Source organism: Lonchura striata, chromosome 11 (assembly GCF_050655825.1).
Source record: "Lonchura striata isolate lonStrDom1 chromosome 11, ASM5065582v1, whole genome shotgun sequence".
In the NCBI taxonomy this organism is placed as follows: Eukaryota; Metazoa; Chordata; class Aves; order Passeriformes; family Estrildidae; genus Lonchura; species Lonchura striata.
In genome coordinates this window covers 12,991,578-13,013,831 of record NC_140713.1, presented here as the reverse complement: position 1 = coordinate 13,013,831, position 22,254 = coordinate 12,991,578, and the positions used below count along the sequence as shown (strand labels likewise).

At 40.7% G+C, this 22,254-nt stretch overlaps 2 protein-coding genes across 3 annotated transcripts in view; one reads left to right on the top strand and one right to left on the bottom strand.

Annotated features, from left to right (window-relative positions):
- The first annotated feature begins 3,193 nt into the window (after positions 1–3,193).
- On the top strand, positions 3,194–21,777 carry BRD7 (bromodomain containing 7). Of its 2 annotated transcripts, XM_085589584.1 has the most exons (18): positions 3,194–3,305; positions 3,591–3,799; positions 4,208–4,337; positions 4,717–4,774; positions 5,904–6,048; positions 7,208–7,318; positions 7,655–7,839; positions 8,600–8,723; positions 9,342–9,417; positions 9,933–10,040; positions 10,652–10,784; positions 11,542–11,653; positions 12,762–12,818; positions 13,635–13,746; positions 13,888–14,031; positions 15,110–15,253; positions 16,178–16,289; positions 21,255–21,777. In XM_085589584.1, the coding sequence occupies exons 1-17, from the start codon at positions 3,257–3,259 to the stop codon at positions 16,240–16,242; spliced, it is 1,962 nt and encodes a 653-aa protein (XP_085445710.1). In that variant the 5' UTR covers positions 3,194–3,256; the 3' UTR covers positions 16,243–16,289; positions 21,255–21,777. The 2 variants fall into 2 exon arrangements, with proteins under 2 accessions (XP_085445710.1, XP_021391813.1); XM_021536138.3 differs by lacking the exon at positions 21,255–21,777 and having other exon boundaries at positions 16,178–16,682.
- The window catches only part of ADCY7 (adenylate cyclase 7), a 59,888-nt gene continuing 55,530 nt past the window's right edge, over positions 17,897–22,254 (bottom strand). Inside the window, exons 26-28 of the mRNA XM_085589583.1 lie at positions 21,447–21,561; positions 20,802–20,926; positions 17,897–20,684 (exon numbers count right to left, since the gene is read on the bottom strand). Coding sequence (XP_085445709.1) covers positions 20,538–20,684; positions 20,802–20,926; positions 21,447–21,561 — 387 coding nt within the window. The 3' untranslated portion in view covers positions 17,897–20,537. The remainder of the gene's footprint in view (positions 20,685–20,801; positions 20,927–21,446; positions 21,562–22,254) is intronic.

The window sequence follows — 22,254 nt, the reverse complement described above, 5'->3', positions numbered from 1 at the left end:
TGAGATGGAAAAGGTATATGTGAAAACACTTGGACATCTTGAAAGTGTTGAAGGCTAGAGTGGATGGAGCTCTGACTAACCTGCTCTACTGAAAGGTGCCCCTGTCCATGGCAGAGGGATTGGAACTAGGTGGTCTTTAAGGTCCTTTCCAACCCAAACCATTCATGAATCAATGATCTATTTTCCAACATTTTCTCTGTTTGTGGCTCACAGTGATAACAACACACATTATTGTCTCTCACTCTTAAATGCTAGTTTCTTTAGAAACTTGACACGGATTAAGAACATGACCCTCAGAAAATATGCAATGAATTGAAATTATTAACTCTGCACATTCAACAAGAATGAAACCTCGCCTTTTTAATATCAGACAGTGCTAATTCTTCATAGGCTTACAAATGGTGTTTCAGACACTATGCCCAGCTAGGCTATAAGGGGTTTGCAGCGGGAAGACATACAGATCTTCTAATGGGAAAGCAGAGCTAAAGACAGGGATGGCAAAGCCAGTGTGTATTCTAGGTGTGTGTGAGGACAAACTGTTCAGAAATATCCTTCTCTGACCCAGAGGATGCTATTGAAGGACACACCTAGAAGCTCTCAATATTGGCCAGATGTCACATTACTCATTTGTGTATAATTCTCTGAGACTTTATTAATTTCAGGACAAGATTAGTCAGGAAATTTCAGAATAACAATTGAACAAACGATCTTACCATATGACATCTGAAAGAAAAAACCTTAGAAAGCCTGCCAATCTTCTTGTGGGAACAGAGGATATAGCAACATTTTTTCATTCTATAAAACATGTCCGTTAAATATTTACTAGTCTTGTATTTTCTACATGTGGCCATATCCCAAGCAAAAGCCCTCTACCTCTCACTAAAGTATGCTTAAGAACATTCACTGCATATGCAGTAAGAGTTTTAAAGGATCCAGATGTGAATTAGAAAAACAACTGCGTCCATTATAACTGAATTTCAAACTACTGGAGTAAGATCAAGCAGGAAAGCTGTGGTTTATTCCAGAGCACCACCCACACAATTCTCTGGGTAGGATACCAAATGACAGTAATGTAACCAGCAAAATGCAAAACAAAGCTGTCACATCTGATTACACTCCCAGTGACGGAATGGACAACAGACAAGAGGTTTTCTCGATCTTCACAACCTCTCAAAATAAACCTTATATCACTGTAAAGCCATATATATCATAAATTTTTAATTCTATATATCATACATTTCTAATTAACAACTCTTTTTTTTTTTGCTATAAAACATCACTTATAAGTCAACAAACTTGAGGAATACTTACAGGACTATTTTGTGGGAATAAACTAAAGCTTCTCTTTTGAAATAGAAACAATTTAATTTTGCACTCCAGACTTCAGAGAAGTGAAATTTCAAGATGCACTGTTGAAGAGGTCTTGGCAGAAAACAATACCTACACAGCGCTGTTAAAACAGCAATGACTGCAGCTTAAGTAATAGCAACAAATACACTATTAACTTTTAAGGACTATGCAATCAATGTTGCATTTAATTTTGAAAACCACTTGCTTGCTTTGGGAGCACTCCCACGCAAGGCAAATGGGCAACTTCCAGCATTTCTAGGAGGTCAGAATTTCTTGGTTTTGACCTGTAATGGACAATATATATTTTTTTTCCTTAGAGTTTTAACCTAATTATAAAGTATTCACTTTCAAACCTGGTGAGCAGGTTTAGGCACTCAGTCAGTAAGGCTGGTCCTGTCCCAGCCTGTGCAGGACAGGCACAACCATCACTGCCGTTTGCCAGGGCACAGGAGAGACGTGTCCCTTGGATGGGTGCAGACTCCACACACCTCTGCCAGCCCTTCTTCGGGGAGACGCACCCTCTGCTCTTCTCACTGGTACAGATTTAGGTACAGGTTCCCACACTCCAGGAACAGCAGGCCTTTGTCTCAGACTGGGGGTCTGTGCTGAACCAGAGCCTGACGTGCCCGGCCGGCAGCAGCAGCCAGGCCGTGGCCACATCGCAGCGAGAACCTCGCCGGCCCCCTGCCATCCAGCCGGGAGCAGAAGGACAGACACAGCCCCCTCCCAGCCTGCCACGGCCCCTCCCGCTGTCCCCTCCGGCCCTGGCACACACGGTCACGGCAGGGACACTCTGTGGCACCGGGCTCTGCCAGCGCTCGGGCTCACAGCTCGGGTGGCGGAGTCACCGTCCCTGGGGCGTTTAGGGACAGACCGGACGCGGCCCCCAGTGCCAGGCCCTGGTTGTCACGGTGGTGACCGGTCACAGGAGTGACTCGGTGGCCGCGGAGGTCCTTCCCAGCCTCAGTGATTCTGTGACTCCGAGAATCCTCCCAAGTCTCCGAAGCGCTGCGCGGGCCCGGGTTCCCCAGGGCGGGATACGAGGGACAGCGATGCGGGCGCGGCCGCCCAGGCCGGGAGCAGGGGCAGCGCCGGGGGAGCAGCGGGGCGCTGCTGGGCTGAGGGAGGCAGGGCGCGGGAGATCGCGGCAGGCGCAGGACAGGCGAGATTCAGACTCGGTATTGGGGGGGGAAATCACTATTCGGGTGATCTGGCCTTGGAACAGGCTGCCCAGGGAAGTGGTGGAGTCAGCATCCCTAGAGGTGTTTAAGAGGTGCGTGGATCTGGCTCAGGGTGATGTGGTTTAGGGGTAGTTTAAGGTTTCTTCCAGCCTTGAACATTTTGTGATTCAGTAGGAAGCCGCGAGGGTTCTGGAGAGGCGACGCTGCCCGGGGAGCGGAGGGGGCTGCTCACAAGGGGAAATGCCCCGAGCTCTGCCCGTGCAGGCGCGGGCGGACCGCGGCTCGGGGATCGCGGATCGGGGATCGCGGATCGCGGCTCGGGGATCGCGGCTCGGGGCGGATCGCGGCTCGGGGACCGCGGACCGCGGCTCGGGGATCGCGGCTCGGGGATCGCGGCTCGGGGATCGCGGCTCGGGGATCGCGGATCGCGGCTCGGGGATCGCGGCTCGGGGACCGCGGCTCGGGGATCGCGGCTCGGGGACCGCGGCTCGGGGATCGCGGTTCGGGGCGGATCGCGGCTCGGGGATCGCGGATCAGGGATCGCGGATCGCGGCTCGGGGCGGATCGCGGCTCGGGGACCGCGGCTCCCGACCCCGCGCTGCGCCCGTGCCAGACCTCCAGCGCGCCAGGGGGCGCTGCGGCCGCCACCGCTGCTGCGGGCCGCGCGGGGCCGGCCGGCACCGCCTCAGCAGCGCGGCCTGTCCCGGGCGGGCCGCGCCGGGGCCATGGGGAAGAAGCACAAGAAGCACAAGTCGGACAAACATCCCTACGAGGGTGGGTCCCGCCGGGGGTGGGCGGGCAGAGGCCGCCGGGCAGCGCGGCCCGAAGCGCCCAGCGCCGGGGCGGTCCGAACGCTCGGGCGGCGGCGGCGGGGCCCTGGCTCGCCGCGGGCCCGGGCCGGGAGGTGCGGCGGGCTCGGCTCCGCGCGGGGACGGGCGGCTGCAGGGGCTGGAAAGGGCCGATGGGGCGGTGAGGAAGAGCAGTGATCGCGCGGGGCTGGTGGGGACGGGAGCGTGTTTCACCTGGTGCTCACACAGCCTGTTTCTCTGCTGATTTAAGAATACGTAGAAAAGCCACTGAAGCTGGTGCTGAAAGTTGGAGGAAATGAAGTTGCTGAGCTCTCCACTGGAAATGCAGGACTTGATTCCAGCCTCTACGAGGACAAGTCTGAACATGAAAAACATAAAGACAGAAAAAGGAAAAAGAGAAAGAAAGGAGAAAAACAAGTTCCTGGCGAAGAAAAGGAGAAAAGAAGGAGAAAAGTTAAGGTATGTGTTCATGCTACTGTATTTTAGCAAGAAAAAAAAAATGCTTTGACTTTCTCTAGGTATCACAGCCAAAGGTCAGCAGACATAACTATAACCTGTATTCTTCTGGAATACATTCCAGCCTCTGTGTGTGAGGCGTTCCTGTCTCATTTTTAAATGATACACACCAAATAGCTGTCACATTTTCTAAATAACTAATTCAGTGATACAGTGCATTGCATGGCTGAATTATTTCAGTGTCCAGCAGATGGAGACAGTACATAAAGAATACAGAATTTTTAGGCACTTGAAAGCTATTCTTATTTTTTTAAACTTTGTGAATATGTCTTGAAAAATCTAGAGAGCATTATGTACATTAATAATGCAGGCTTTGCAGGTGCTCTTACATTTCCATAACAATCTTTCCAGGAGGATAAAAAGAAACGAGATCGAGACCATGGAGACAGTGAGGGAGAACAGGAAATGAAATGTCAGACCCCCGTCAGAATGGAATTGTCACCAGAGAAACCACTGACAAGCACTTTATCCAAGCAGGAGGGTAGGGGGAAGAAAGAAATTTCTTTTGCTAATTCATGTTTTCTGTAATTGACTCATGTTTTATTGTTGTTTGTTTCTGTAGCAAGTGACTTGGCATTTTGTGCCATCTCAGTGTTTTTCTCGGACAAAAGTTTGGTATTGGGTTGCTGTACACTTTTGCAGCATGGTATCTGGTACTTCTGTCAGAGTGAGCAGAATGTCAAGCAAGGGCAATGAGAAAAGTAGATCCCCTGTAGGTATTGGGGGGTTTGCCATGGTATTCTTTTCTTTACACTGAATTGTCAAGATGCATCAGTTTTGTTTGGTTGATTTCTAATATCTTGGAAGTGCAGTCAGTTCTGCCTCACACTGTTTCTCCCCCTCCCTTGTTTTTGGTCTAGAGGTGGAGCAGACACCACTTCAGGAAGCTCTGAATCAACTCATGAGACAGCTGCAGAGGTAATGTCTGTGCTACAGGCTTTCAGAGATGTGAAAATAGCATCCAGTAAAGGAAGGGGCACACACAAAGCTGAGTCAAAATATTATTGGTAAATATATTACTAAGATGGCTGTTGTAGGAATTTAACTGCTAGTTTAAGAAAGTGTAATTAGAACTTCTCTTCAGCTTAGGCTTGTTGTGAACACCTCCAGTTTCAATCAAGTACATAGTAGTTTTAAAAAGCTTTCAAAACCAGGAAAGTTTTCCAGCAATGTGATGCTTTCTTTAGTGGAAGCTTTTGAAAGGAAAGCACAAGAGATTACAATTACCTTGCCAAAGTTTCTTTTACCTTGAGTTCTCCTATTTTAGCATTATTTACTATAAAAAGGAAGTATGCACTTGAAAACTTCAAGCATATTCTCTTACTGTTTTACTAACCACATGTCTTTTGGTTAAAACAATCAAGTCTACAGTTCTTTCAAGTAGTCTTTTATTTAAAATAATCTTTCTTGACTTTAAGAGTATCTGCATCTTGTGCAAGAGTGGTTGAAAGATCTTTCCCTTTAGCTGTCTCACGAGACTGAGCTTGAAACTTTGTTTGCAAGTTTTCTCTTATCCATAAATTTTCAACACCTAGGCGTGGTGTTAGTTTCAAGAAACTTAAACTATCAAAAGAAGTCTGTGTTAGGTTTGGTTCCCTTTCTGTGCATACAAAAAGCAGCACTTTTGATTTTGAACTCTGTCTCTTTCCTTCTGGTAATTTCTGAGTGAGCAGTAAATGAGAAGATTATTCTTATATTCTATGTATTTCTTTTATTTCTTAATTATTTCTACTATGGTATAGAACACTTTTGTTAAAATCTAAAACTTTTTTAGAAATTGTTTTTTCATCTTCTGGGGAACACAGGTAGTTATCAAAATATAGAAGGAATTTCTGAAATACATTTGTAGTGCTTTTTTGGTGTATGGGTCTGCATATGAGATCTTTTCAACCTTGAAAGGGAAAGATTATGCTGATGCAAGCTATTTCTCTCTTTATAGTTCTGATTTCTTTTTAGCTTAGTTATTTCCTTTGTATTTAATTCCAAACTCAGTATGTTCTTTGTTATAAGTTGAAACATAAAAAAAAAATCTTTCATTTCTTAACAGAAAGGATCCAAGTTCTTTCTTTTCATTTCCTGTGACTGACTTTATTGCTCCTGGCTATTCCATGATCATTAAAAACCCAATGGATTTTAGTACCATGAAAGAGAAGATCAAGAACAATGGGTACCAGTCCATAGAAGAATTAAAGGTGATGCTTTGAATTTTGTTTTGACTACAGAGCTTATGCTCAATTGACTTGAGGGCTAGTATTTTATGGGAATAGAAAGATGCCAGAACAAATCAGTACTTGTGCCTCAAGAAATGTTTCCCCTTGAATTTTTGTGGGCAAGAAAGTTCTGACTGTAAAAGAGAAAACCCTTCTGGTTTGTAAATGTGCATCTCAGAAAGATGCAGATGGTTTCAGGCTTTGTGCAGGATTGCATGGAATCTGGCAGTTTGTCCTTCAGCCCGTTGTTTTACATCTGTTACTTTTTCCAGGCTAGTCTGGTCATAGAGATCAACGAGTGAAGGCACTGTGAGCTTGGTCCTGTTGACAGCAACCACTTGTCCTGGTGCTGTAGTGTGCCTAATGAATTCAAGTGCCTGGCTTGAAAGCCTCCTTGAGCTTTTAAAAGATGTGGGGCCTAGTTTTGTTTTGTTTCTTTGTCAGAAATACTCTAGTTCTTTACTGGGCTAGATGAGGACCTGAGAGGTGTAATTTGTGTGTAATTAAAAATTAGGCATATGTTAGTTAATAGTATTGGTTGTATTTTTTTGCACATTCTTCTTTAGATCTCCAAAACTTAAGAAGAGCATTCCCTGTTGTAACAGCTGTTTCTGGTTAATTTTAACTTTGTAAATAAATGAGAATGGGATAAAACAGATGCACCCATAGAGGCTGCAGTGAGTATAGAAGTGCAGTTTCCAGCTCACTTGAATTTCAAACAAGCATACATTTCTTCATTGTAACTAAAACTTTGGAGTAGTCTTTGTAATAATTTAACTTTGCACTGCAGCTTTCCTTTGTCTTTGTTATGTTGCTTCACTTTGTTTTAATGACTGCTGATTGATCAGCAGGTGGGTAGTTGTAGCTAAGAGGGCTTCCCTTAAAACTTGAAAAACTACAAACAGTACTGAACACTTCAGAGTATTTCAAGGATGTTTGTTGGGCTGATAGATTCAGGTCTTAAAACAGAGTTACATGCTTATCCCTGTTTACATTTTTAATAGATTTCTTAAATTCATTCTTTAAAAGTGTTCGTCTAAGTTTTTTTCCTAAAGCTCAAGACACCCCATTTGCAACAAGAATATCAGTATAGTACACTGTAAAATTAACTCTCATTACAAAATTCTTCATGTTTGAACAGGATAACTTCAAACTGATGTGTAATAATGCAATGATTTACAACAAACCAGACACCATTTACTACAAAGCTGCAAAAAAACTGCTGCACTCAGGGATGAAGATACTTAGCCAGGTAACAAAAAACCTCAACCAAAATATTAAAAAGTATACTGATTCTTTGTTTTTTTGATCCCTTTTATCCCTTTTACAGGGATCTCTTGAAAATTGATAAAACCTTGCTTGGTATTTGTCCACTGCTTGTATATTGTAATATATATAGTACATTGTTTTAGTAATGCTGCTAGATCAGTCAGTGTGTAGAAACAGTTGAATTTAGTATTTCACCTTCTAGACTCCATTTATGTTTGCTAGTGTAAGAAAGAAAGAACTCTAATAAAATTAGTCTCTATGGGTAGGTTACAAAAAGATTCATTGAAGCAGCAAATAAAAGGATTTTGATGTTATTCAGGAGAGAATTCAGAGCCTGAAACAAAGTATAGAATTCATGGCTGACCTGCAGAAGACAAGGAAGCAGAAGGACAAGACAGAACTGCAGCAAACTGGGGAAGAGGAGAATGGTCCTGGGAAAGACAGAGGAGAACCTATGGATGGTGACACCAAAGCATTCAAAACACCTAGCAAAGAGCACAAAAAGTGAAGTATTATCTGAGTCATTATAGGATATACCTTTTAAATGCTACAGAAACAAGATGGCTTAGGCTCCAGTGGATGTGGGTTTCTCTCTGGTCCTGCTTAGACATTTTCATCTCAAGGGATCAAGAGTTACATAAAGCATCTTCATCTACTAAAACCAAATAAGTTTAGAATCATTTATGATACAATCATTCTTGAGTGGAGGTAAACATGTACTGTTCATCAATTCCATTCCTTCAATTATTTTCTGGTTTAGTGTCCCTTTCACAGACACTGTGTAGTTTTGGAGAAAGCCTGCAAACATGAGTTTTTAAACATTTCAGTACAAAAGGCTACATAGCCAATTTTGATTACTTTTTGTCTGTTTACATAGTAGTTGTATTTGAAACATGGAGCTGCATAGCTACAGCATGTGAAATAGCTATTTGCAACTAGAAATATCAGATATGAAGATGGTAAATATTTAGGTAAATAAATGCTGGATATTAAAATTAAGAGTATTAAATATACTAAGAGTATCTTAGTTTTCTGGGAGGCCTTTACAATTATTAACATAGCATTTACTGATGTAAACTTTTGTCACATGCCTTCCCCAGCTGTATTAAATACAGTCATATTCAATAACACTCTTTTTTTGTTGTTAGTTGTTCTGTCTACAAAACCAGGTAGAGAGTTGGCTAAAACTATTGTCACAGTAGCCTGTTGTATTATTTAGCCAGTTGGTGTTCCAACTTCCTGAGTTGTGTGGGTATATTCACAGGAAGGATAAAGACCTGCTTGAAGACAAATTACGAAGCAATAGCTTGGAAAGGGAGCAGGAGCAGATTGATCGGATTGTTAAGGAGTCTGGGGGCAAGTTAACCAGGCGCCTTGCAAACAGCCAGGTGAGCACTGGGGGGTTTGGTAGCTCCTTTCCCTTTTCCAGAAACCAGGTGGCCTTGGCCTGTTACACCAGCTGAAACCTGATACCTGCTTTTACTGCAGCTTACACCATTTTACACCATTAATCATCTATGTAACATCATAAGGTTTAAAAGAAAGTGCTATTTGAATGCATGCTGAATTTCATCAGCAGAACAACTTGTGCTCAAATTTTCAATAAAGTAGTAGAAAAGGCTGAAGAGTAGAAAGGTCAAGAAAATAAATCTGACCTGCAAAAATCTCGTAGTTCTGAAACAGACACATACCTGATCAAAGGCTATTAATATTACAGGAGAAGAAACTCAGATTGGTAATGCTATGCCTGTTTCATTTTCTGCATTTTTTTGTCACTTGGCCTCTGCAGAAACACTAATATTTATCATAAAATCTTAATTCTTTGTGCCTATACCAATAATAAAATTATCTAGTGAAAGTAAAAAATTAGAGCAGCACTCAATTCTCAGTGACTGATTTCCTTTCTTATTCCTGCAGATAGGACAGTTCCATTAAATGTTTTCATTAGTTTAAGGACCAGGAATGCCAAGTGCTATGTAAATTAAAATAGTCTAATCTTATTTCAGTGTGAATTTGAAAGAAGAAAACCAGATGGTACAACAACTCTGGGCCTTCTTAATCCTGTTGACCTCACTGCAGGAGGTAAGTTGGCATGGTTCAGGTAGCAAGTGACTTCTACATACCTGGCATCCTTGCAGGGGCAGATGAGCAAATCCTGGCCAAGAACTGAATGCCTCTTTGCAGCCTGATAAAGATCTGGATTGGAAAAGCTGTGGCTGGGGGATCACGTAGATAGGCCTCAGCTGTGGCTGTTGTTAGGAGCAGCTGGTGGGAGTCCTCAGTGTTGTTGCTTCTCTGATTTGTGTCAGCTGTTTGTGGAAGCTGCAAAAGAACACTTTTGCTGCTGGAGAATTTCCCAGGATCCTCTTATTTCTGATCCATGTACAGAGTGCAGTGTCTGCTGACCCAGAAGGTCACAGATGTTTTAGAACTGGGAACTGTCTGGGTCCCAGATCATTAGCATGAAGCATTTGGATAGGAAAGCACTTTGAGAGCCATGTCCTGTTCATTTTGCATTCTTAGCTGTGAGTATTAAATGAGTTTAGTCATCTTCGTATGCCTTCTCTGTTTCTGTATTTTGATATGTCCTATTGCAGAGCCAGGTTACTGCCCTGTAAAGCTGGGAATGACAGCAGGAAGGCTTCAGTCAGGAGTTAATACATTACAGGGATTCAAAGAAGATAAAAGAAACAAGGTTACTCCAGGTAAGTGCTGATTTTTTTAAAAAACAATACAAATCCTTTTTCTTATATAAACAAAGTGTATTGATCTTGCTACTAGCACACAAATTTGGAACTAAGGATTTCTAAAGATAAAGCACATTATTAGGTGTCCTTGCCCATGGCAGAGGGGTTGGAACTAGATGATCTTTAAGGTCCCTCCCAACCCAAACCATTCTGTGATACTCTGCATCCATTACACAATTAAACAGCGCATCACAGAGTGCAGCTTAAGTTACACATACAAAAGGGACAAGAGATTTACTTTTTATCTACACTGAGAAGAGAAACGGCCAGATAGAGAAAGGTTTTTGGTAGCTTTAAAAGAGTAGGGGTGAGCCTGAGAACCTTTTTCCAGCATCAGACTCTTCATGTTGTGCTGAGGCACACAGTTGTATTAGTGACATATGTGCAAATACAAATGCATTTGATTGAGATCTTACTAACAATTGCTAGTTGTCAACAGATGGTATTCTGTGAAGGCCTTAACAAATACATTCCTGCAAAGTTTTTTCTTGAGGATTGTTTTACAGCCCCTTCTCATTTCTAGCTGCATGCAAAGCAGGGTAATAATTAATACTATTGTTATTCATTAGTGACATACTTGAATTATGGACCCTTCAGTTCCTATGCACCAACATATGATTCAACGTTTGCCAACATAAGCAAAGAAGATTCTGACTTAATCTACTCAACATACGGGGAAGACTCTAATCAAGGATCTTCCAGGTAATCCAGCAAGCAAGATGCACAGTGCAGTTCCCATGAACAGAGGCTGTTATGTGCAACTCTCTGCAGGATGGGCTGGCTTTGCTGTGGAGTGATAGCCCTGCTGCCTTTATAGCTCACAGGGGTTTGTGTAAGAAACAAACACTTCAGCAGAAGAACCTGCCTCTAAAGTGAAATTGGCCAAGATGGAAGAATTTTGATGCTACTGATTCCTGGGAGTACACTGTCCAAACTTAGTTGTATTTATAACTGAAAGACTCATGTTCAAAGCCAGAAGAATACTGAGTTGTACAAATGTTTATACAAACTGATGGGGTTTTTTCACATTAATTACTGCCTTGAATGAGATAGTTTTGTAAAAATAATTCTATTGGTTTATTATTCTTGATTGTAAAAATTTCAAAACTCATTTGTTTTATGAGAATTTCACAAGTAGCCAGCACAGTGATATAAATTTTTAGGAAAGGGAGGAATACTTTAGTACATAATGTAAATGTGAGGGGCCTGTGCAAGTTTGCTTTCATGTTGATGCATCTGCCTGAGACACCACACTTCCAAGTTTTCCAGTGTCCCATTCAGAATGGATTCCTCAGCTACAGAAGGCAGGCATAGTTAAACTAAAGCAATCCATTTGGCTCAGATCCTGTGCTATTTTTTGTGTTTTCTGTGATGTACATATTGGTTTGACCTTGCATAACTTCTTTATGTTAAATGTTTGATAAGAATGTAATTACCTTAACTATCTTTATTCTTTCAGTATTCAAGATTTTTTTATGAAATCCCAGGATTATCCTCTCTTAATGGCTGATAGTTTGCTGGATGTTCTAACTAAAGGAGGACATTCTAGAGCTCTCAGAGAACTAGAAATGGTAAGAGTGGATTTGTGTACTATCTAGTCGTTGGTTTTAGCTCTAAAGCAAGAGAAAGATGATGCTAATCCTGTTGATGGGTATCCATTTAACTGATAGAATTGGAAGGTAAAGACTGATCCTTGACTCCAGTGGCAGGATTTTCTGGAAAGGAATTATTGTATTGTTCATTAGTGACTATTAACATATTGTACATGGAGATATAATTACCTATTCTTTGTCCATTATCCCATCCCATTATCACTAACTCCTATTTCAAGACCAGTAAGCAGTTGTTTAAAAATGACGTGATCATTGACAGGCTTTTTTTTCCATGAAAATTTTATTACATTCCTAGCTGCCACTATTTAGTTCAGGTGAATTAATAGGTAGTTTTTCCCTTTACTTGGTACTGTGCTTTTAAACTCAAATGTGTGCTATGTAAAAATATTGAACAGTGACTTCAAATTCTTAGGAAATTCCAATCCTGTCCATGCTAAACATAACTGGTATCTAGGAGGCTCACCTGATAACCTTAATTGACAATCCAAGAATTATTTGAGAATCTTCTCAGAACAGTTCCTGTTAACTAAAAGTCTTGCTTTGAAGTTCAAATCAGTGCTGGCTATTGAAATAAACAGATTGTAGCCATTTACTAATGGGTCAAATATTACCTAAGTTAATACTAGAAAAAGTTAATGGACTTTTTGCCTCAGCTCACACCTTTCCTTAGCATTACATGCTTAGCTCTTGTACCCAGTAGTGGCACTGGCTGTCAGGGCCTCTTATTCTTGGCAGTATTGAGAGAAATACAATTACATACGGAAACAGAAAACATTTCAGCCTCTAATAACCAGCCTTCCTCTTCTTCCTGCACCCCAGTAAATAGTCTCTGATGTGACATCGCTGTGAACTTTGCAAAGATAAAGGAAACCTGAGCTGAAAAAATGTATTTCAGTAAACATTAATACCACAAGAAAGACCCTAAAAAATAGCTGCATTATAACTTGCTTTACCATGGAAGGAATTAATGGCATTGGATACTCACCTAAAGTATGGCATCTTGTAAGATTTTACTCTGAATTTAAAAGAGTCATTTTAACGCCTTCTTTAAAAATCCTTTATTCAGCCATGTGAGGAAGCTGAAGGCCCACAGGAAAGAAGTGATGCAATAAAAGATGTAAAGGTAAATTTTTTCTTTATTAATTAACTTCTCCAATCCAGCTGTACAAGCTCACAGATGTAAAATAGCCTAAAACTTTCATGGGTGTACAACAACACTGAGACTTTGACAACCTGCAAGTCTTGGAAAATGGTATGTCCCTTTGTAGGCATGAGGAGAGTAAGGTTCTCCAAAACATTAAGTCTTAACTATATGTTAAGAGAACTGGAAGCAAATGCTTATGTATTTTTGTTTGTGGTTCTTCAAAGCTATAGCTTTGTTTCTATCTTAATCTGGTTTCTTTTAACATGAATTTGTAGTGTGAGCATAAGATGCCACATAATATTAGCAATCTTTGAGAAGTTCTCACTTTGTGCCCCTTGTAGGCAATAAATTTTAGATCTCAAATCATTCTACCCAAACTTTGCTCAATTAGGGAAAGCAGTTCTAGGGCCAGGGCTGCTCTCCTGCAGCCAGTGCCCAGATTGCTTTTAAATTTTGGCCTTAGATGTTTGATAAAATATCCTTTAGGTGAGCTGAAGGAATACCTAAACTGTTTTTTAATTGGGATGCTGCTCTTAAGTTACCACATCATTTATGCATATTCCCAGTGGTTTTGGCAGATACCATTTGCTATTTGCATATAAAATAGAATGAGTAAACAATAACTGTAGAACAGTAAGTTATACATGGTATCTTTTCAGCTTTCCCTCTGTATGTTTACTTTTTTTGTAGAGCACACTAACCTTACCTTTGCATTCTGATCTTCCCCAGATAATTTGGTTGTTTCAAGGCTGAGCTAAGTATTATCTAAATTATTACTTGCTGATTTTTTTTCAGATTATGGAAATTGATATTGCTGCCAGGTTGGACACTGCTAATAGTGACAGACTTACAGCGCTAAAAGCAGTTACAAACTTTGGTATGCCTATAGAAGAGTTTGATTCTGAGGGTGAGTCTTCTTGATAGTCATAGTTCTGATATATATCTGTAACTCCTTTAGTTTCTCAGTCACAATATTTTATATCAAGAAGTAAGTAAGTAGACTTTATTTAGATCTTACTAGTCGGACTTCCTTTTTCTCTTTAAACAGAGGCTGAAATCTTCCAGAGGAAACTCGATGAAACAACAAAGCTGCTCAGAGAACTCCAGGACGCTCAAAATGAACGACTGAGTACAAAACCACCCCCTAATATGATCTGTCTTCTGGGTCCATCATACAGAGAAATGCACTTGGGTAAATACACTTTTTCTGATCATTCTTGCAGAATTGAGAAGTCCCAGCTGGTATCAACTCCAAGAAAAAAAACAAATCTCAAGGGCCATAATGTAGATTATGTGCTCTGTTAGGCCTAGAGGATTAATTTAAACTTCTTTGAATTTAAAGCCAGATGAAAATCTTTAATAGTAATTACAAGTATTTCCTCTTTATTCCTAAATGTCCCTAGAACTGACTGAAGCTTCTGTATGCCGTGGGATAGACAATAGTCAAATACCAATAACTCCATGAGTTTTGCAGTGTCTTTGAACAGGGCTCATTTAAATACTACCAAGTTATTATTGCAAGGCCAGCTTTGGTCCAGGATGGATCTGGTTATCAGTCTATTGAGTTACACTAATTAATACCAGTCATATATTCTTTAGTTATTTGAGCAAACCTGCTTGTCCCACAGATCAATTACACAGCTTGTGTAAATGGCAGCCCTGTGAGATAGGACTTGTATGCAGGGTGCCTGTTTGGCACGTAAAACTGACTTGTGCAAGACTATTCATGGTCTAAACTAAACTACATTGACGTGATTAGATAAATTCCCCATTACTGAAGAAATATGACCAAGTTGGTACAGTCTAAACCAGATCAAATAATATATTTTTTTATGGTTCACTACTTATGGCTTCCTTCTTAAGGGAAAACTACATTTGTAGGAACAAGAACAGTCTCTCTTTATATCCAAAGCTTTGTGCTGAATCCCAAAATCCAGCTATTACTAACACCAGTGCTGTGTGGGTGCCACCAGCCCTTTCCCAGCTGCTGCATGTGTGGCCCAAGTTTCATTAACTTACTTTTTAACTTCTGGTGTTTCCTGATGGCAGCAAGCCTTGGGCAGCAGCTGTTTCATTCCTCCTGATCTTACTTTGTCTCTTGGTTCCCAGGATGTCTTGCATGGCTGCACACAGCACAACACAGCTCTTCTGGTTTAGAAATATTATTTAACGTAGTAGCCTTTGTACTAAATAATTGAACTGTTTGCAGGGTGATTCAGCAATTTGGTTTCTATATATAGCATATAAACACATCCTTTTATCTGTTCCAGCGGAGAGAGTAACCAATAACCTGAAAGAACTTGCCCAGCAAGTGACTCCAGGTGACATTGTCAGTACCTACGGAATCCGGAAAGCAATGGGAATCTCGGTCCCTCTGCCTGAGACAGAAGACAGCTGGGTCGATTTGACAGAGGGTGAGTATATGAAAACATCTTGTAGCATCTGTTCAGCGGGAACAAAACTACATCTGCAAATCCTTAGACTGGCTTATGGTGGAACTTGTAGTAGTATGGTTCCAGTTTTCAGTTCCTCTCTCTTTATAAATTCTGTTTGAAATGGAAAGTTGCTGCCTTTGGTTTCAGTCCAATATGAATCTTTTGTGTGTATGGAACTTTGGTTCAGCTACACTGGTTACTTTACAATCCATCTTACAGCACTGCCAGATTTTAAATCTCAGTAATTCATTTAATTTTAGTTTTTCCATTTTGCGTGAGGTTGCAGGAGAGGAGTTAAAATGTCTCACTTGCTAAAATGAGAACATCATGATTCCTTCTGCAGGCTGCTGGCTGTGCACGCCTTTTGCTTAGTTTGGCCAGCTGTTGTGTTTTGGAAGTTGACAGTGTGAGTTCAGCTCACCTCCTCCAGCAAAAGTAGTGGCTGTTTTTGCTGGATTAGAGAGTCTGGTCAGTGGAGTCTCAGTGCCAGACCCTGTCCTCTCCCATTTAGAACATGCACAACAAAAGAGCACCCAGACTTAGGGTAGGCAGGGAGAATTTCCTCTCACGGAACATAATTCACACAACAAATTTACTCAATCTGTGGTTTATGAAAGTTTTCATTAAATAGCGTTTTAACTGAAAGAGCAGGATTAATTCAGGAACTCATTCCTATTTTTAAGGAAAGTGCTCAAAATTATTGAGCCTTTTCTATAACATTACACAGAGGCCTTGTAACAGAACCAAATGAAACAGGATTTTCTGGGACTGTTGCAGAGCAAACAGCTAACACAGAGCTATCTGCATAAATAGCAAATGACCTGAGGCGTGCTCTGCTGTTTATGCACATCTTCACTTGAGTGTTCTGTGGTCAGTGACATGCTATCTGTTGTAAACTTTCAGATTTTGAAGAGCCTAAAAAGACCATCACTGTCCCTGAAAACGAGTGTGGTGCAGTTATAAGCTGAAGATTGTGTTCCTTACAGCTGTTTGTTTGATTTTGTTTAAGAACCAGGTAAATGTCCTTCAGGTGCATTCGCCTTGTGTTTATTGTGTGTTAAACTACTTTTGTTTATTAAATTTTGAAGCTGATGGCTTTTGAAGGGTTTGTATTAGTTATTTCTGCTATGTAAATGCACTAAATTATTCTTTTTGCATTCTCTAATATTTTTTAACTCCTCTGCCACATTTAAGTTTTCCTAAATTTCCAAGTGTCTGGAAAAGTCAAAGGATAATGAAAACGTGCCTATATACGGTGCAGGGACTCAACCAAAAGTTTCTAGAAGCAATGTATAGACTTGTCTCTGAGTCTGGTTAGTGCAAACAATTAGTGTCTGAACTCCCCCTTTTTAAAATTACCGTGCAACTCTCATGGACTTGAGGAAGAGAAATAAACTTTTATACAAAACTGATGCAGTGTGGTGAATTAACAAAAGCTCAGCTTTCTGAATGTGGATTAATCTCCTCTTAGAGAAACCTTGCTGTGTACTTAGAGTATCCTAAAACTGGAGGACAAGCTCAGACCCATGACCAGAAATGAGACTAACACTGTCAGCAAGTAAATGTACCCCATGGATGTGGTACAGTCATCTCTGAGACACTCAGGCAGACAGTTCTTTATATTGGGCAGAGGCATTAGCAGGTACTGCCAGATAATTAATGGTTCTAGGCTTATTTCTCAGAAAGCCTTCTCACATTGAGACAGTTCCCTGTTCACCAGAGGTGCAGACCAGGAGCACAGCTATCAGGCACAGACAGCTCGAGCATTGTGGGGGTACAGGTGCAGCCTGTGACACACCCAAGGCTTTTCCTGTGGTCCCCATTTGCTCTCACACCATCACAGTGCTGCACATGGCTTCTACCACTACCAATGAGGCATCCTTCATTATTTTTAAATGTTGCTTTTCTTTCATCTGTGATTCCAGTATAACCCTGGAGTCAAGAGGAATGAGCTGTAGGGTTCCAGCCATTGCTGCTGTGTGCAGTGGCAGGGAACTGAACTAAGAGATAACTTACAGGCCAAACAGCACCCTCTCCCCTCAGTCTTATGGCCAACATCATCCTTGCTTCCTTCCTTCCTCTCTAAAAATGCTGCAGAAAGATTTGTTTTTAGACTTTCACAATTACTAAAATACATTGCAAAATTGTTAATTGTCAGTCTGGGTTTTTCTCCAGCAGTTTCACTTGTCCCAGAAGACTTAATAGTCACCACTGGAGTTTTTTCAATTCTAGGTAATAGCAGCTGAATTATTACTCATAAATTAATGAATTTTTCCGTTACTGTTTAAATAATTTTCAGGCTACAAGAAAGACAATATTTAGGGCAAATGTGCCAGCCAAATCCTTACTGTCTCTGTCCATAGCATGTCATTGCCCATCACTCACCTTATAGATGGTGCAGGAGGTGGCTGCCAGTGACAGAAGTATTGGCATTTCTCATCAGCTTTAGAACATGTAGATGTCACTAAGCATTTTCTACTGGCAATATTTTTTAAAAATATAAATATTAAGTTTAGTTCATGAGTAAAAACAGTCCTATTAAGTCTGCAGCACTATAAAAATATAAAATATAAAAAATATACCTCCTTTTCATGGGTCCATCAAAATAAATGCTAAACTAAACACATTTCAATGAGTTTTTTATTTCAGAGTAAAAACAAAAGTTTGTTCTTTAAAACAGATTCCTAGTTCCAGATGTTATTAGCTCTTCAAATTAGATACAGTGCCATTTTTTCTATTTAAGAAAAAAATAATGCTGCAAGAAAGATTTTTCCACTGAGATTCTTTCCTCAATGTTAAGTTTCACAGTTCACTCTCAGAAGGACTGCTGAAAACAATTATTTCAATACAGTTGCTTCTTAAGTTGAACTTTTTCTGTGGTTGAATATAGTTCTCATATTGTAGAGTTCCAGATCTGGTGAGAAATTAGTCATCCTCTTTTTCAGTACACACAGTTTCTGACTTCTCCAAGAAGGCTGTGCACAGCACACCAAGTGAGCATTCTTTTTAAACCTGCAACCAAACCCAACTCCTTCCCCTTTGGAAGCTGCAGCTCTTCCTGCCACTTCTGCAAATGAGGTTGAGTTGAAGTTACACCCAAATAAGTTACCAGCCTGACAGGCAACACCATGTAAACAAAAGTATTTCAAAATGCTGGTACAGACAGAAAATGTTCTTTCATAGATAACTTACATCTACAGTCTAGTAGTTCTGTGAACAGGAGCACTTCAGAGCCAGCTCTATTTATAGGCATAATCATTTTTCAAAATAGATTCATGAGGCAAATGGTCACTTTACCTAACATGACATGACGGACTGCTTAAAGGAGCCTTTGACACATGCATGGTCCTGTAAAACAATAAATATCTCAAATCAAATGCTTGCTGAGCACCTGTAACTACAAATACACAACATACAAGAGTAGCAAAAGCTGTTTGAAGGTTTATTCAACTACAACACTGACTTGCACTAACATGACAGTGAGTATGACCCTTCTTCAGCAGAGCCTATGTGTGAGCTAGACAAAAATTCAGGTTTTCTTACATGCTGTTTTCTGTTGGAGACTACTACACACATATATTTGATCTACAAAATTGATAAAGACTACAAGTACAATTTTTAATCCACAGTTGGACAATATTTAGGTTTGTTCCTGTCTTGAATATAGTCACTTCCTATTCTAAAGAAACTACACAGTAATTAGAAAGCAGCAGTGAAGCACAGGACTGCTTAAACACTTGTCCAGGATGGGTTGGTACTAAACCCAGCAGCATTAGGAAATGCTGTTTGTAGGGGAGTAAGGCTCAGCCAAACAGGAGTTGTACTCACTAATCACTGTGCTGTCCAGCCCTGACATGGTATATGGGGAAAGGGGGAACCCATCCTTAGTAACAGACATAACTGGGCACAAGATGTTAGCCTTACAAACTGCTATCATCTCCACCAACAGCAAACAGATTAACAGACTGCACTAAGTAAAAAATGCCATAGAAAAATGCATAGAAATTAGCAAAGGACACTAACTGCTTAAAAACCTTACAATCTAAACTAATTTACATCATGTCCACAATGATCTTATGAATGCTCTACTCATACTTCCAGTATTGAGGCTCTGCTGAAACATTTCATTATGAATACATTTTTTCCATACCTTCTTTATAACCCTCAAAACCAGTTTTTGAAAAAAAACTGCACTGCCTTTGAAAGGCATAGAAACCAGCCAGTGGCTAGTCAAATTGTAGAAATAAGAACAGAAAAAAAAACAACCACTACTGACACAGTTCTCTTTATACAGTATCTGCTACTGTTTCTAATACTATATTAGTAATTCTGTTCTTCAGCTTCCCAGAAATTCAGAACAGATTATTTTTTCTTCCCTAAGTGCCCTCAAGAACACAGCACAGAATCAGAATTCCTGCTGGGATCAGCAACACCAGCTGCTGTCAGAGCCTGACCCTGTGCTCCTCACCATCACTTGTACTTTTTGAAATATAAAAAATTCAAGATTTACCATGACAGAACAAAATGCACACACAGATACTAATTACAGAGAAATACAAAGGAGAACATGTAATATAATGTAAACATGCTGAACTAGATGAAAGTAATTTCTGAACAGCTCTTGGTCATGAAAACATCTGCATAACACAAGGTACTGCTGTGGAGGAGGCGAGGGTGGTGAAGTGACCCCATACTGTGCAATTCAGCTTTTTTTCCCAAAAGAATTCAGCACAGTTACCATGTGACACACTTGAGTTTCCTTGTATTCCTCTTCCCATTATTCAGCTGTCTTCTGCTGTGCAGTCTGTTCAGCATTAAAAGCAGGATACGCAGTGCCCTCAGTATCAGCACACACGTCAGGACAAACACAATACTGTAAGCAGGTGTGTGCCAAGCAGGCAGTGGAATGTTTTAACATGGGAATGGCTTCTACAGTGCATCCACACCGGCTGTCACTGAGCTGCTAAGACTCCCAGTGTGAGGAAAACAACTAACTGAAAATGCTTCATGGCAATTCCAGATAAATCTTCAAATTACTTCAGGAAAAAGTAGTCATTTTCAGACTGACAGTTGTGTATCTTCTAGGAACCTCTCAGAATTCTTCATTATTTAAAAAAAAATTCTCTCATCTTGAGATGTAGAAGAGATAGGAACAGTATATACATGTTTTTAGAATAATAGTCCTTCACATAAGGAGGGAAATTCTACGTCTTCACAGAAGGGAGGCAGATCTAAGTCTATTTTGATTAACTTCATTGTAGCCTCAGTTCAGTCCCATGCCTTGGAATTTGGCTGTCTCAGTGCAAACAAAGTAAGTCCTCAGTTCTCCCTTGCCTTTGACATTAATGAGTCCCCTACATTCACATGAGTATCCCAGCTCCTGTAGTATTTTGCTTGTTTCTTCTGTGACCTTTGTGTGAAAAAAATTAGAAAAGCTTGTGAAATTCTTCTGATTATTCACATTAAAGCAAAATTCCACAACCAAATAGAAATAATGCCTTAGACATTGCAAGGCTCATAGGTTTACCTGGATCTTGCCAAGCTCCCCTGTGCTCTCCATTCGGCTGGCAACATTAACAGTGTTGCCCCAAATGTCATACTGAGGCTTCCGGGCACCAATCACACCAGCAATCACTGGACCATGATTGATCCCTACAGAAACACAGGAAGCTGTCATTACTGAGGGAAAAAGGGATGTGATTGTGTTAGCTGTAGATTCAGGGGGAAAAAAACCAAAACTTAACTGCAACACCTTTCCAGTAATCAGCATTAGTCCTCTTCTATAAATAATCACACTGAGGCTCAGGAGATGTGAAGTGACTTACCATTGCAAAACAGGAAGTCTAGGGCACAAAGCAGAATTCTTCCCCTTCTACTTTTAATATATAGAAATGAGCATTGTAATGACAATACTGTCTTTAGTCAACAGTCACTAACAGGGTACTTCACTTTTCATCTATATCTTTCATTTCTTCCAAAGTCATCCAGCTACACTCTTCCTGCTGCTCCCTCCAGTGATGAGAAAAAGCCCACCCGTGGAAGAGCTTGGCCTGTCTGAAAAGCTGACCAGACAATATTGCCTTTGGCTGTTCAGCACCTGGACCTACCTCATCCTACCTACTTCTCACTTGTGTGGGCTGTGGAGTTCCCATTCCCCACAGACAGAACTTACCAACGCGCAGGCGGAAGTTGTTAAAGGAATGTCGGTTGATGCCATCCAGTTTACTCATCAGGGCAATTCCATACTCCACCATAATCCCAATGTGAGCGTGCTGCCTTTCCCTATCCTGTGCAAGTCATAACACATGTTAATGACCAAATTACAACACAAAAGGCTGTGTCAGGCTGCTACTCCAAAGCAGCATTAGAAGTGACTGGAGTGTTTATAAGGATGAGACCACTCATCCTTGTAAATGCAGAACTGCAGAATTTCAAAACTCCATTAATTACAGCTGGGATGTCTGTGAGGCAACGAGAGTGATATGATTAAATTTTATAACAAATTAATGTCTGCCCTTTATGGTTTTAGCTTTAATTCTGCATATTTTGGGCACATTATTATATGCATCTTAATGTCATACAGAAACCTGCTATACGGAAAATGAGCCAGAGAAATTAGTGTTAATTATTCTAGGTAACAGTTTCAGACCTAATGTGGCACTTGAGGATTCTCTTTCTGTGCCAGTTCTCAGGTATCAGAAAAAGCCTACTGTCCAGTTCTGAGATGGCCTTTTCTTTGGCTCCCATTCTTTGACTCCCCTATTTTTAGAGCCCTTCTGTTACACATCTAGGAATGTTAAACTACTGGAATCAAAGATGAAATAGGTAAAAAGTATGCTGGGATTACTGAATACTTTAATTCAAAAATAAAATGGAACTAGGAGGTAAATAGTGAATTCAGCAGGAGACAATACAATTTTGTCATCTTTTTCCACATTTCAGGAAATCACCATTCATTATGTACTGTTTCGTATCATGTT

What these genes read in the sequence shown, in the direction of transcription:
- BRD7 (XM_085589584.1), top strand. Translation starts at nt 3,257, where the DNA reads ATGGGGAAGAAGCACAAGAAGCACAAGTCGGACAAACATCCCTACGAG. An exon ending in CACTTTATCCAAGCAGGAGG is followed by an intron (nt 4,338 to 4,716) that starts GTAGGGGGAAGA and finishes TTTTTGGTCTAG; the next exon opens with AGGTGGAGCAGACACCACTT. An exon ending in AAGAAACAAGGTTACTCCAG is followed by an intron (nt 10,041 to 10,651) that starts GTAAGTGCTGAT and finishes GTTATTCATTAG; the next exon opens with TGACATACTTGAATTATGGA.